Below are 13,477 nucleotides of genomic sequence, written 5' to 3'. Positions count from 1 at the left end.
CTGAGGGCCTCGACTATCCACCCGTGAAAGACACTTGGCCGAGTCGGAAATGTCAACAGACCTGTGAGGGGCTGAAGGAATGTGAGATGCCTGGCTGGAGAGAAGGCAAAGGGGGCTGGAAGAATGAGAATACGGCCGAGAGCAAGCGCCCTGGAGCAGAACTGCCCCAGGCCCTGCACCCTCGCTCTACACATCACTGGCTCTGCGCCCCGGGCAAGTCCTTTCCCCTCTCTGGGCCTATTTTCTCACCTTCAGGACAGACACGGGTCTCAAATTTCTGCCGGGAGGACTGAGATCATTTAATTTGACGGAATTGAAACCCGCGTCTAGCACACAGTCAGCCCCAGAAGTAATCTTTCAAAAGAAGTCTGAAGGGCCTGCACGTGATGGAAGACAAGTCCTGCTTCGTACGTGACACGAGGGGCCCCAAGCCCAGTGAGTATGAGGTACCGAGTATAAGGCACAAGAAAGAACTTCCTTAAAAGTGGATTTCACGCTCACAGGACAGCACGTTACCCAGAATGGGACAAACAGTGGCCAGGGTTCCTGTAACAAGGGACCCTGCTACAGCTGCAGACCCTTCTCTTTAAAGCCCTTTCTCTCACCAAGATCAACGAAACACCCCAAGACCCAGGAAGGGCATACGCCCAACTCCAGGCCTTTCCGTTTCTTTGCTAAGGCACTGGAGAGGGTTGGGGAGGGCGGTGGAGCAAAACCCCGGGGCTCTAGTCTCAGTGCCACCGCTCAGCCACCAGTCTCCCTCAGCAATGACGTGGGGACAGCACTTTCCCTGGTTAGCCCATTAGGCTGTGGAGCATTGCATGACATGACATAACAGGGAAGTCAAATTACCCGGAAAACTCTGAAGTATTTTAGTGTTAAACGTTTACTCCACCAAATACACTGCTCCGTCCTTCAACTGGGGCCTTTCGGAATTAAACAGAGGATTCCCGACTTCACCTTTTGTATTCCACCTTCATCAAAGTACTGTAGCTACAGTTCAGGTGAGAGGGAAGGGGCAGGAGAGAGAGCGTGTGCTGGAGTGAAAAGCACGGTTCGAAAGTTCCCACGAAGGGGAACATCACAATCGTCACGATTAACCTTGGGAATCCCTGAAGAGAGCAACAGGCCGTACTGGCCCAACACAGCGCTTCCCCTCCACCAGCGGAGCGCGAGGCAGGTGAGCGGTTCTCCCGAACGCAGGGCCCACGCTGTACAAGAGGCAGGCGGCCACAAGCGGCACAAGACGTTCACACAGCGAGACACACAGGACCAAGCCCAACTTCCCGGACCACAGGCTCTCATCTCCCATCTCCAGCTCTCTGGGAACACCCCTGAATGGAACGGAGGGCTCCTGAGCCCCCACTGCCCACACGGTCAAGTCTGCACGTATGCTGAATGTGTAGAGGAGGCCACTCCAGCGAATGCAAACTTAAAATCACACCCCATCAGGGGTTACTCTTGGGGCACTCAGGTTTGCTGGGCAACTGTCAGGGAAGCCCGTGGGATGCTGGGTGAGACGAAGGACCTGGCAGCCAAGGGCCTGAGGTCCCGCAATCCTGGCCACGGCAGAGGCAGTCACCCGCCACAGCACGGGCATCCTGAAGGAGTCTCGGGGGCTTTTCACAGTACCACCCTCTAGGGTCTATGCAGAACTCACGCAGCACAGAACCAAGGGAGATGCCAAGGTGTTGGACCAAAAGAAAATGAAGGGCAGCCCTTTACAGGAACTCACAGGCTTCCCAGCTGTTTCCTGGCAACGAGGGCACAGGTTAATCAGGTGGCTGGTTCGAAACCTAAGGAAGGCCTCGGGGCCCCTGACCAACCTGAGTGACTTCTCAGGGTTAGAGAGCAGAAGCCTGAACATTCGTTTTGGTTTAACCCAACTAAGGCCCTTCTGCTTCTACCCTCGGCACTCTGCACAGGCCAGATTGTGTTGTTCCCCTCCTTTTAAGACTCGTTCGTTCATTCATTCATTCATTCAACAAACAGTTACTGAAGGCCTAATGCATACCACTCGCTCACTCGATGGCTTTCCTTCACACTTAATAAAATCCAAAGCTAGAGCTCTTCAACTCATCTCCTTAGCAAGCCTCTCTTGCACAGGAAGGCCTTTAATCTGTTCTTTCAGGACACTGAGCTTGGTCCTGCCATGAGGCCTTTGCACTCACTGTCCCCGCCTCCCCTGCCTACGATACACACTGTCGGGCTGGCTCCTGCCATCCCTTCTAACCGTTCAAATGTCATCTTCCCAGATCACCTCCCCACCTGCTCTTGATCACATCGCACAATTTCCTTCGTAGCGCCAACTGCTATCTGAAACTGCCCTTAATCATTATTTACTCCTTTGGCGGCTTTCTTCCTGACTAGAGTGGAAGCTCCTGAAGGCCAGGGGCTGTGTCTCTCTCACCCACCGTTCACAATGGGACACAACAGGCCCTCGATAAACATCTGTTGAATAAACAGACAAAGGACTTTCGGGAAGCCTGTGTTGGAGCACCTGGAAGCCTGCTCCTTGTCACCCAAACCACGCCAAGTGCTCTTGACATTAGGACAGCAGCCGATGAGGTTTGATCTGACTGCAGTAGCATTTATGAAGCAATCATCAACTGGCAGGGCCTCAAGAAGTTAGAATCAAGTAGCTGCTAAGCCGGACTGTAGGTGGCCAATCTCAAGTGCCTGCACACAGGGCCGAGCTGCAACGCAACCATAACGCTGGCTGCCACGGGCACGCTGTGCCCCCCACTTCCTAGCAACCTGACAGGGGTGCTATTCTGGTGCGAAGTTTCCCACAGCAGGCTGGCCTGACTCAGCCTCTCTCTTCTGTGGCAGTATCGTGCAAGACGAGTTGACTCAGCACTATTCCAGCTGAAACCAAACTCCAGGAAAAGGATGTGTGGTCTCCTCCCTCCCCCCGGAGGACCCCACTGCATTAAGTTTAAAAGGCAGCTTGTGACAGGTCACTTCGGTCTGAACCCCTACAGCCAATCCCCTCCACGGCCACTGCAACAGACAAGGATGGCTCCCTGGGACACTGGAGGCGCATCGCCCCGGAAAGACGGGACTCCCATCGCCCCGTTCCCTTTAGGTCACCTCCCCTGACAGTGCTGATGCTGTGGCCTTAACTAGCCAGAGGATTTCAGTAGCCGGGCTGGCGGCCCTGCCTGCTTCATCAGAGGTCACCCGTTGTCCCCGCATTTGAGAGGACCTCCTTGGCCGACAGGTACAGCCGCCTCTCCATAAGGGGGACACTGAGTCTTCCCCCAAATCCTGCACTTCTGGATTCTCTCTTACCTTATCAGCGTCTCTGGGGGACCTCCCCCAGCTAATCCTCACCCTACCTCCTCAAGAAGGCCATCTGAGTCCATCCCCTGATGCCCATTTGCGGAACGTTAACTCGGAAACGGACTCTTCGTGATCTGATCCTCTGGCCCATCTAAAGAGTGTAGAACAGCGAATCCAGTCTCAAAATAAATGCTGCTTCCCTCTACCTACACGAGACTGGGAGCACTCCCCCTCCTCCAAAGTACAGCCCCCTTATTCCCTCTGCTGCATCCTGGAGATGGGGATTTGCTCAGCTTTCCTGCCCCAGTCACCCAGACTTCTCATTTCACTTGTCCCTCTCCCCATACCCATCCACTCAATAGGGAACTGCTGAGCTGAACCCACTTATCTTTTCCCAACATCCAAAGGAGTGGAACGGAGTGACAGTCTCCGTAAAACAGGCACTACTAGGGTATGCTTCCCTCACCCGAGAGAGGAGATTTTTCTTTTCGGAGAGAAACATCTCTGAACTTTCCCCCACTCTCAACCATCGCATGTGGCTTCCCTCGGTGGACCTCCCGCACCGAACAGGTACCCCCAGGGCTTCCAATTCACCCAATGTCGAAAGTTCCCACCGCTGCCCCACTCAGAGCTTGGCTCCTAAAACCTAACATGTCTCCTCAAAGAAAAGCCTGATAACGATGGGGTCATTCCCCTTTGGAATCTGAGAGATCGTTTTCCCTTCTCACTTCGCCAGTCCTGATGCCCTTAATCCCCCCCGCTCCGCCAAAACCAGCCACGCCAAGACGCCCCCTTTCCAAGCGACATAGAGATTTCCTCGGCTAACCCCATCCCCCAAACTAACGCTGGAGCCGTCCCCTTAACCAATGGAGGATCCTCGGTCACCCCCTTGAGATCGTTTTCTCCTTCCATCCATCCTAAGGGGTTCTCTGAAGTCCCCGCCAAACGGACATCCCAAGGATGGCTACCCCCTCACTCGGACCTCCATCACCCGGTAAAGGACTCTCATCCATTTAGGGGCGCTTCCTTATCCTCTAGGGGACCCCTGGATCTCCCCCAGAGCCGCCAGCCTCGTCTCCTCAGGAGTGCCTCTGGGCTCGCCCCTCGATAGCTCCGGCCGCTCAGCATTGCCTTGGGGCCGGGTCCTTCCTCCCAACAGGGCCCTCACGCCGCCCGGGGAAGCCTGTGAGCCCCGCCGCGCCGCCCACAGGCCCCTCAGGCCCCCGCCCGTGCTTCCGGCCACCGCCTGCTCCTCCTCCCCACTCTGGCCGCCAGGGTCGCCGCCGCGGAGCCCAGCGGACAGAGGCAGCGCAGAGGCCCTGGTCCCGCTGCTAGGGCCTTTGCGGGTCCCCAGTCCCTGGCCCAAGCCCGCGCCCCCTCAGCAGGCCGGGTCCGGCGCCCCAGCTCACCCGAGCCCGTGGTGGCTGCCATCTTGCGTCGCTGTCGCTCGAAGGCCGGCCCCTTCTTCACCCCCCCACCCGTTTCCCCGGGCCCTTCTGCGCAGGCGTCCGCGCCTGCGCAGACGACACCGCTGACGCCCGCTACGCCGACCGCGCGACCCGTTGCCGGGAAGGTTTTTTCCCTGCCTTTTCAGAGAGGGAGGAAACGTGATTTGTGTGCGGGAGGGCCCAGCAACCTGCATGTCCCTCCAGGCTCGGGTGCGAGGGAGTTATTGAGGTGCTTGGTGAGAAGGGCGGGGGTGATCGGACTTGGGAGGACTCGATTATGAAAGATACAGAAGAAAAGAAAGCTTAAAAAAAGTTACCTATTTCGCTGCGAGCGTTTTCCTATCTAGCTGGAGCCTCGCAATATTTCTACCAGGTCGGGATTAATGTGAAAAATGAAGCTGAGGAGGGTTAAGCGATTTATCACAATTTAGCAGTTAAGTGACTAAGTCTGAATTTGAACCCAGGCCAGAAATGTCTTGCTTCCAGGATCCATGCTCCCTGGCCAGAGAATGTTGGGGGGCATTAAGTTGTCAGGGAAAGCATTCACTCATTCATTCATTCACTTATCAATCCATTTATTCATCCAAAGAAATATTTACTAAGAACAACTATGTGCTAGGCGCTGTGCTAGGTTGTGGGAATGGATACATACCCCTGAAGTCTGCTCTTGCGGGCTTACATTTTAATCGGAGATAGCCAGTTAACAAAGAAATAGGAAAGAATATATAACTATGATAGGACGGAGAGTAAAGCAGGGACGGGGCAGCAGAGGGGCCTCCTAAAGTGGTCACATTGAAACTGAAACTGAATGATTAGGAGGTAGGGAGCAGCATGTGCAAAGGTCCTACAGACACATGTTTGCAAATATATATTAAATCCAAAAAGGGACTGCTCCTTTATTGTAAATGGTCTTAGAAGCCCTGAAACGGATGTACAAACAAGCTGCGAGGTAAAGGGACTGCCTCAAGGTAACACAGCTAACCCTGGCAGAGGAAGGACGGGGACTTTCAGAACAGGCAACAAGGAAATGGGAAGCTCTCATCCAGCACATCCATTGCATCACCTGGTTCTGACAGCAGTGCCTCCTAAGCATTTCTCGGCTCCATTTATTTCTCTTACTTAGGATAGGCTGTCCTTGTCTCCCACTTGGGTGACCTCAGCACCCTTTATTCTTGCCCCCATGGTCCAGTCTCTGTGTGGCAGGCAGAATTTGCTCAAAACGCCCTTCAGTTAAATCTTTCAGTGGCTCCCCATTTCCTTGTGATAAGATAGGCTCTACAAGTCACGTGACCATAGAATGCTCCTCCGACTAAGAGGAACGTCGGATTCAAAGAAGGCCCGGTATAATCGTGCCAGGACAACAGGACTCTTCTGGGCAAACCACGATGGATGGCCACCCTAACCAAAGGCCTAGGGCGGGACCAGTAAGACACCTGTGAGATGTCTAGAGCTTTCACTTAAGCCTCATTTAAGGAGACTTTTAGTCTTAGGTCTCACTTCTGCCCCTGCACTGTCCTGCAAGTGAATACTTCCCTAAAATTTGCACCCTGGGTGCCTCTTTCCCCCCTCCTAACACAGCCTGTACCTCTGAGACTTGCCTCTACCTCTCCAGCAACACTGGCCTTTTTCAAGCCCTCTGCAACACGTGCCCTCTACCCTTAGGGCTTTTGCCTGAGCTCGCTCTTTGCTCTTCGCCCTTCCGCTCTTCAGTTTTCAGATCCAGCATCACCCCCTCAGGGAAACTTTCCTTGATTTCTCCAACCTGGTCGGATTCAGCTATAATTGATTCTCAAAGTGCCACGTGCGTCTCCTTCCCAGCCTGGCAACAGGTAATCACCTTGAGAGTGTCCCGTTTATCACGTGATTCAAGTTTATCTTGAAGAGCACAGAAAATATTTGCCTTGGACTCTGGGTCATTGGAAAGCCTCAGTAGCAAGTGGGAAGCATTTGGGCTCCTAAAGTGGACTCACCTCCAGAGTGAAAATTTCTGGGTTTCTGTCTTCCTTCACCACTCCCTTTGCTTTGTGACTTTAGGAAAGAGACTTGAATCTCTTTTGGCATCAGTTCCCCCTTCTGAAAAGGGGGGGGGGCGGGGTTGATAGTATCAACCTCATAGGGTTGCTGTAGAGATGAAATGCTTTGATAAAACTCTTTAGCACAGAGGGAGGAGGGGACGCTAGCTGATATTTACCAAGCCGTCATTTCCAGTTTTCAAACCTTTCAGCAACTGGATGCGGCAAATTCTAGGGACATCCCCATTTTAGAGATGAGAAAACAGACTCAGCTGACAGGTGAAGGAGTGAGGATGAAAACACAAGCCATTTATCCACGATGCTCCTAAACGTTTACTCGCATAGATTCCTTGGTTCTCTAGGGGAATTTCTGCAAGCAAAAGTCACAGTAGAGCAAATTCCGGTGCGGAACACCTTGCAGGAGGAATAGGTTAAACCCGACGGTCCGGGGCATGCTGGTTATTGTAGTTCAGCGGCGTCGCGGAGCCTGCCGGGAGTTGTGGTCCTCGGCGCTGAAGCTCCCTCCGAGAAGCTCCATCCCCTCTTTCGGAAGTCGCAGCCAGTCCCCCGAGCCGGATTCGGCGGGTGCCTGCGCCTCATCTCCGCCTTGCGCTGGAGCTGGTAGCTGTTTACAGGACAAGAGTCCTGTTTATCGGATTGTTGGGAAAATTAAAATGGTTAATGGAACTAAAGAATTTAGAGAAGGCCTTGACACAGAGCGAGTGCCGTATAAGTATTAGCTATTATTTTTCTTATTAATCCTCAATGACCCTTGCAAAGAAGCTTTTATCATCTCTATTTGTCAGATAAGGAAACTGAGGCTCAGAAGCGTAGGAATGCTTTCCCAGGATCCCACAACAAGGAAGGCATAAAATCAGGTTTGGAATTCAGTTCTCTGAACCCTGGGGCACCTGCCGTTTCCTCCGGGGAGCTTGGGAGATTTGGGGGAAAGCGTGGGCGGGGTTGCATTTTTTACCAATTGCAGCCTGGCGGCCTTGAGGAGATTGAATGGGGCGGCAGCAAGGTTGGAGGCGGGGAGCCAGAGAGGGGGTGTGTTGGACTCCGTTGACTGCGTTCAGTCACCATGTCCCTTCGTGCCCACATAGCTGGTTTTGTTTAGGAGGCTGAAGGTCCGGTTCCAGGTGTGAATCCAAGCTAATCACTGGCACAACCATTTCCTTTTGCCAGTGATTGGTCCCAGGGTGCGCAGGTCACCTAGTTCTTTCCCGCCAATGAGTTGAGGAGGGGACGTGTTTGGAAAGTTTCCCTCCCTTAAGAATAACTGAGGAGAAAGCTTCTTTTTGTCCCTTTTCCTCCATCCTATAAAAGGAGGTTTTTTGATGGTTGGGGCTGTGGCGATCAAGAGGCCACAAGTCTATGGTACATTACAGGTGTACAGAGAAAGAAGGTGCTAGCACAGGAAGATGGCAAGAGCTAGGACCTCGGATGATGTGGTTGGGCTGCTGAAGGAATCCCGGGGCTGTCTACCTACAGGTTTCTTAAGATTTCGTAAGATGTGAGATAAGTGTCTTTATTGCTGAAGCTGCTCTTAAAGGTAGGTTTTCGCTATTTACAGTCAAAAGCATACCTGGTAGGTACAGGAGGCTGCACAGTGCTCCAGTGAAGAGACACATGTGGCCTGTTCCCTAGCGTTCAGTCAAACACTATTCTCAACAAGGTGGGAAAACATCTGGGCAGTTTGGGAATCTGTGTGATGTGAAAGGCATGAGTGCCTCACAGGTATAGTTAAGAAAAAATGCCTCCTGCATTTTTACATTTCAAAATGTAAAAAATGCAGCATACTTGCTGAAGCCTACAGTATTATTTTTTAGAACAATATATTTTTTAGAACAATATATTTTTTATTTTTTTTTAACATTTTATTTATTTTTGAGACAGGGAGAGACAGAGCATGAACAGGGGAGGGTCAGAGAGAGGGAGACACAGAATCTGAAACAGGCTCCAGGCTCTGAGCCGTCAGCACAGAGCCCGACGCGGGGCTCGAACTCACGGACCATTAGACCATGACCTGAGCCGAAGTTGGCCACTTAACCGACTGAGCCACCCAGGCGCCCCTAGAACAATATATTTTTTAAATGTCTATTTATTTTTGAGAGAGAGAGTACGCACAAGCAGGGGAGGAGCAGAGAGAGAGAACACACACAGGATCCCAAACAGGCTCCAGGCTCTGAGCAGGCAGCACAGAAACTCACAAACTGTGAGATCACGACCTGAGCTGAAGTCGGATGCCTAACTGACTGCACCACCCAGGTGCCCCCCGAGCAATACTTTTTAAAACTCTAATGTGCACACAAATCACTAGGAGTCTTGTTAAAATGCAGATTCTGATTCTGTATGTGTGTTTGGGGGTGGGGGTTGTGCTGAAATGCTGCATTTCTAACAAGCCCCTAGGGGATGCGCAGACCGCACTTGGAGTAGCCAGCTTATAGATAACATTATATAATTTTATGATCCTATTTCCGATTTATAGTTAAGAAAAAACTCCCCAACCTCCTGCTACAGCTTTTATAATACAAACTACAGAATGTAAAGCTGACAAATTGTTCACAGGAAGGATCGTGGGCACCCAGAAGACAGAGAGTAGAATGCCTGGGGAGGGGGTCTGAGATTGAGTGGGTGTGGGAAACACACTTGCTAATGGCATTTCATGGCACATACATGGAATGATGTCCCTCTGGGGTGTGTCTGAAGCATAACATGAAACTGTTTTATTTAACATTTGATGAAGTTGCTGAAGTATGTAAAACCCAAAAGGGATGGGAGTGGGTGGATAGGGGGATGTTACAATTTATCTACCCACTCCTCTCGATGGACATCTGAGTTGTTTCCGTTGGCTTCTTCCTATACAGTTCATTTCTGTAATGTCTGAATTTTGTATCATGTTACTTTTGTGGTCAGGGAAAAATAAATAAGAACCAGAAGTCTGGGGCGGTGGGGTGGGTAGGACCAAAGGGTGAGTTTCCCTACATTATAAAGAGCCCTTGCAACTCATTGTGGAAAAAAAAAAAAAAAAAAAAGATAAACAGTCCAAAAGAAAAGATGTTAATCATAGCGAACATTTATGCAGCATTTACTACGTTCCAGGAACATAGTATTTTGCATATATTAATTCATCTAAGCTTCACAACTACCTTATAAGGTAGGTACTGTTATCTCTTCTTACAGATGAGGAAACAGACACAGAGAGGTTTAGTAACTTGGCCAAAGTTACAAGCTTGTAAGTGGCAGAGCTCGGATTTGAACCCCAAGCTCTTAACCACTACTGCCCTGCCTCCCGAGAAAAAATAGGAAAAGGACATGTACAGAGTAAGGAAATGAGGTAAGATACCCGCGGTCATTCAACATACTATATTTCAATGATTCTGAGATGCACATTATTACATTCGCACATCTGTGGAATCGGGATGCATCTTACAATCAATGATCTCTTAGATTCAATGAAAGAGAGTAAGAGAAATGCAAATTAAAACCACCTATCAGATTGGCAAAGAACAAAACACTTGATAACACACTGTGTTGGCAAGGGTGTGGGGAAACTGGCACTCTCAAAAGTTGTGAGTTTAGATGGGCAATTGGAAAGCAATTTGGCCTGAACTATCCAAATGTAACACAGACACCCGGGGCCCAACCATTCGGTTCCTAGGAATTAACCCCTCAGGGGTCTGCTGGCCCCGATGAGCAAAGACTCAGGTTCTCCCCTGCACATAACAGCAGTCTTGTATTACCCAAGACTGGAAACAACCTCAACGTGCAACAAAAGGCGAGTTAAAACATGAAAGTCCAATATGAAGTTGGAATGCTACACAGCTGTCAAAAAGAGGAAGGAAGTATTGATCTAACATTGTCTCCCAAATACGCTAAGTGAAAAAAGGTAAGCTGCCGAACTGTGTGTATAATATTCTACTGATCGTGTGAAAGCAGGGGCCGGGCACGCCTCTCTGCCTGTTCAAGGGATTTGCGAGGGACTTGTTGAAGTATGGCTTCTGGGGAGGGAAACTGAGGGCTTGGAAAAACATGAGTGGGAACACGTTACTCTTCACTCTAGACCAGGAGTTGGTAGATTTTTTTTTTTTTTTTTTGGTAAGGGGCCACATAAGTAAATATTTTAGGTTTTGAGGGCCATTTGGCTCTCAACTTTGCCGCTGTATTAGGCAATGTGCAAATGAATGGGTGTGGCTGCGTGCCAGTAAAACTTTACGGCCACACTGAAATTTGAACTTGATGTGTTAGGAAATATTCTTTTTTGCCCCCCAGCCACTTAAAAAAATGCTCCTGGGGCCATAGAATAACAAGTGGGCCAGCTTTGGCTCACGGGTGGCCATCAGTGGACCCCTGCTCTAGATCCTTCTGTTTGATTCTTAGTCTTTACCTTACGCATGCATTACCTATTAAAGAATAGTTTAAAGGGTAGCTTGAAATTATTTAGGTTTATCAAAAGGGGGCGGGGTAAAGTTGGGGACAGGTGCCCCTCGAAGATCCCCTGGAAGAAGCAGCCAGCATAGAGGGGGATGCAGGGCATTCCCAGCCAAGCTGGAAATACACGTTTGCCCTGCGTTGCTACCTGCCCCACTCCGCCACCAGATAGCAGCACAAATCCACCTAAAGGCAGGCCATCCCGCACCAGCTGGGAAGCTGAGGGCAGAAGTCAGCCCGTACACCTGTTTTATTTTGCCTACTGTATATATTTTTTTAATATGTATTTTTGAGAGAGAGACAGAGACAGAGTGCAAGTGGGCGAGGGGCAGAGGGAGAGGGAGACACAGAATCAGAAGCAGGCTCCGGGCTCTGAGATGTCAGTACAGAGCCTGATGCGGGGCTTGAACTCACCAGCCATGAGATCGTGACCTGAGCTGAGGTTGAGGGCTTAACCAGCTGAGCCACCCTGGCGCCCTTGTCTACTGTATGTTTAAAAAATGGAGCCAACATCTTTAAAAATCTGGATTTCTGGCTCCTCTTTAATCGGCTGGTGTGAGCAGCAGCTGCTCTCTGGGCCTGATGTCTCCAGGGCATCCCAGCCCTCTGTGTCAGCTGCTCTTTCTCATCCTGCTCTGTTGCTATTTTCTCGACGCGTTTCTCACTTGCCACCTGCCTCCTCACTTCCATCCCTCCACTGGGGCTACAGGCAGGTGTGAAAGCACAGGGGCTCCGGGTCACATCAGGGCTCGGATTCCAGCCCTGCCACCTACTAGCTATGTGACCGTGGGCCTGTTACCTGACCCCAGTGCCTCAGTTTCCTTATCTGCAAATGGGGCTAAGTGTCTTCACCTCTCAGATCCGATGTATGGAGCTCTCTGCAGTCCGGCATGTGGTTAAGTGTTCAGCAGATATGAGCATTTCCCCCTGCCCAGCCCTCACAGGCACTTGTTTGCAACACCCATATCTCACAATGACCCAACACAATCAGACCGGACACTCCTTCTGGTTCTGAAGGTGTTTTCCCAGTCCCTGGGATTCAGGAGCAGCAAGACAAGTCTGTGTGTGAGGCCTGGCTCTGCCTTAGCAGCTGTGCCGTCTTGGGCAAGCCAGTTCACCTCTCTGGACTTAGGCTGTATTTTTGCTGGGCCAGGGTAATTAACACAGGTTGTTAGGCCTGGACAGTCTCCCCACCGGGGCTTGTGAACGGGAAACCAACTCTTGCAGCCCCAAGGCTGCTTATCTGACCCCTCCAGAGTTTGGCTGGCTGCCCCATCCACTGTAGACCTCCTTTGATAACACCTTACCTTTTCTTTTGGGAACCATCTCCCTCCTCTCATCCTGTGGCTTGGGAAGTGTTGTTCCCATCCCTGCAATTCCGGGTGAACCTGTTTCAAACCTGGCCAATCAGAACCACGAACCACCACAAGACACAATCTGTCCCAGTGGGAGCCTGGCCTGGGCTTCTGCTGCGGCCACTGGGCGGGGAAACTTTTCCACTGAGATTGCAGAGCTGGTCCAATCTCAAGTCTCAACTCAAGAGAAAAACGGAAGTAGATTGACCAAGGTCTGGTGAATCATGTGAACCCTTGGGTCCTGCCAAACCTTAAGTCAGTTATTAACTCAACTTTTCAGTTATTATAGGAGTTAATAAAAATGATTTTAGCTATTTTTACTTAAGCTATTTTGTCATTAATGAATTGAACTCTAATTCCCCTTCCTTTTGGGATCCCCTCGGACAGTCACAAATCAAGTCTAGTGGTGGGCATACTTTCAGGGCAAAGCTTTATCTGGGGCGCCTGGGTGGCTCAGCTGGCCAAGCGTCCAACTTCGGCTCAGGTCATGATCTCATGGCGGGGTTTCGAGCTGTGCTGTGCTCGACGGCTCGCAGCCTGGAGCCTGCTTCAGATTCTGTGTCTCTGTCTCTCTCTCTGCCCCTCTCCTACACGTGCTCTCTCTCTCATAAATAAACATTAAAAAAAAAGCTTTATCTGTGACCACTCTGAAGAGTATTTTACAATTTCTGTGTCCCTAACATCTTTTTTTTGCTAATATTGCAGAAACTATGAAGCTCAGGCTACATATTGACTGTAATGTTCACTACTGAATCTCAGTGCCTAGCACATGGGAGGTGCCTTGTAATTACTTGTTCAATGAGTAACTGAACAAGATATTTATCTAAAACGTCCAGTGTCTCCCAACTTCCTCAGCTTGTGAGGCTCCATATAACAAGTCCTGATTTTTCCAACCATATCTTCCACTTTCCCCTTGTTCACTCCAGTCCAGTCCCACTGTTTC

At 50.6% G+C, this 13,477-nt stretch overlaps 1 protein-coding gene and 2 long non-coding RNA genes across 6 annotated transcripts in view; 1 reads left to right on the top strand and 2 right to left on the bottom strand.

The window, feature by feature from the left end:
* UBE2V1 (ubiquitin conjugating enzyme E2 V1) overlaps nt 1-4,799 on the bottom strand; it is a 30,850-nt gene extending 26,051 nt beyond the window's left edge. The window contains exon 1 of one of the 4 annotated variants that reach the window (XM_030309414.1): nt 4,695-4,799. In XM_030309414.1, coding sequence (XP_030165274.1) covers nt 4,695-4,716 — 22 coding nt within the window. In that variant the 5' untranslated portion in view covers nt 4,717-4,799. Of the gene's footprint in view, nt 1-3,341; nt 3,471-4,267; nt 4,420-4,694 lie in introns of those variants that run through there. The other 3 variants (XM_030309413.1, XM_030309415.1, XM_030309416.1) reach the window with 3 other exon arrangements.
* LOC115509980 lies at nt 3,618-7,635 on the top strand. Its single transcript, XR_003967555.1, has 2 exons — nt 3,618-4,279; nt 7,108-7,635. It is a non-coding gene; the product is annotated as an uncharacterized LOC115509980 (long non-coding RNA).
* Nucleotides 7,061-12,751, bottom strand: LOC115509981. The gene is made up of 2 exons (XR_003967556.1): nt 12,487-12,751; nt 7,061-7,390 (listed from the first exon to the last, which is right to left on the bottom strand). It is a non-coding gene; the product is annotated as an uncharacterized LOC115509981 (long non-coding RNA).
* Between the last annotated feature and the right edge of the window lie 726 nt (nt 12,752-13,477).

The sequence above is a fragment of the Lynx canadensis genome, chromosome A3 (assembly GCF_007474595.2).
Source record: "Lynx canadensis isolate LIC74 chromosome A3, mLynCan4.pri.v2, whole genome shotgun sequence".
NCBI lineage: Eukaryota > Metazoa > Chordata > Mammalia > Carnivora > Felidae > Lynx > Lynx canadensis.
Note: the sequence above shows the minus strand (reverse complement) of the source record. Positions and strands in the feature narration are given on the sequence as shown.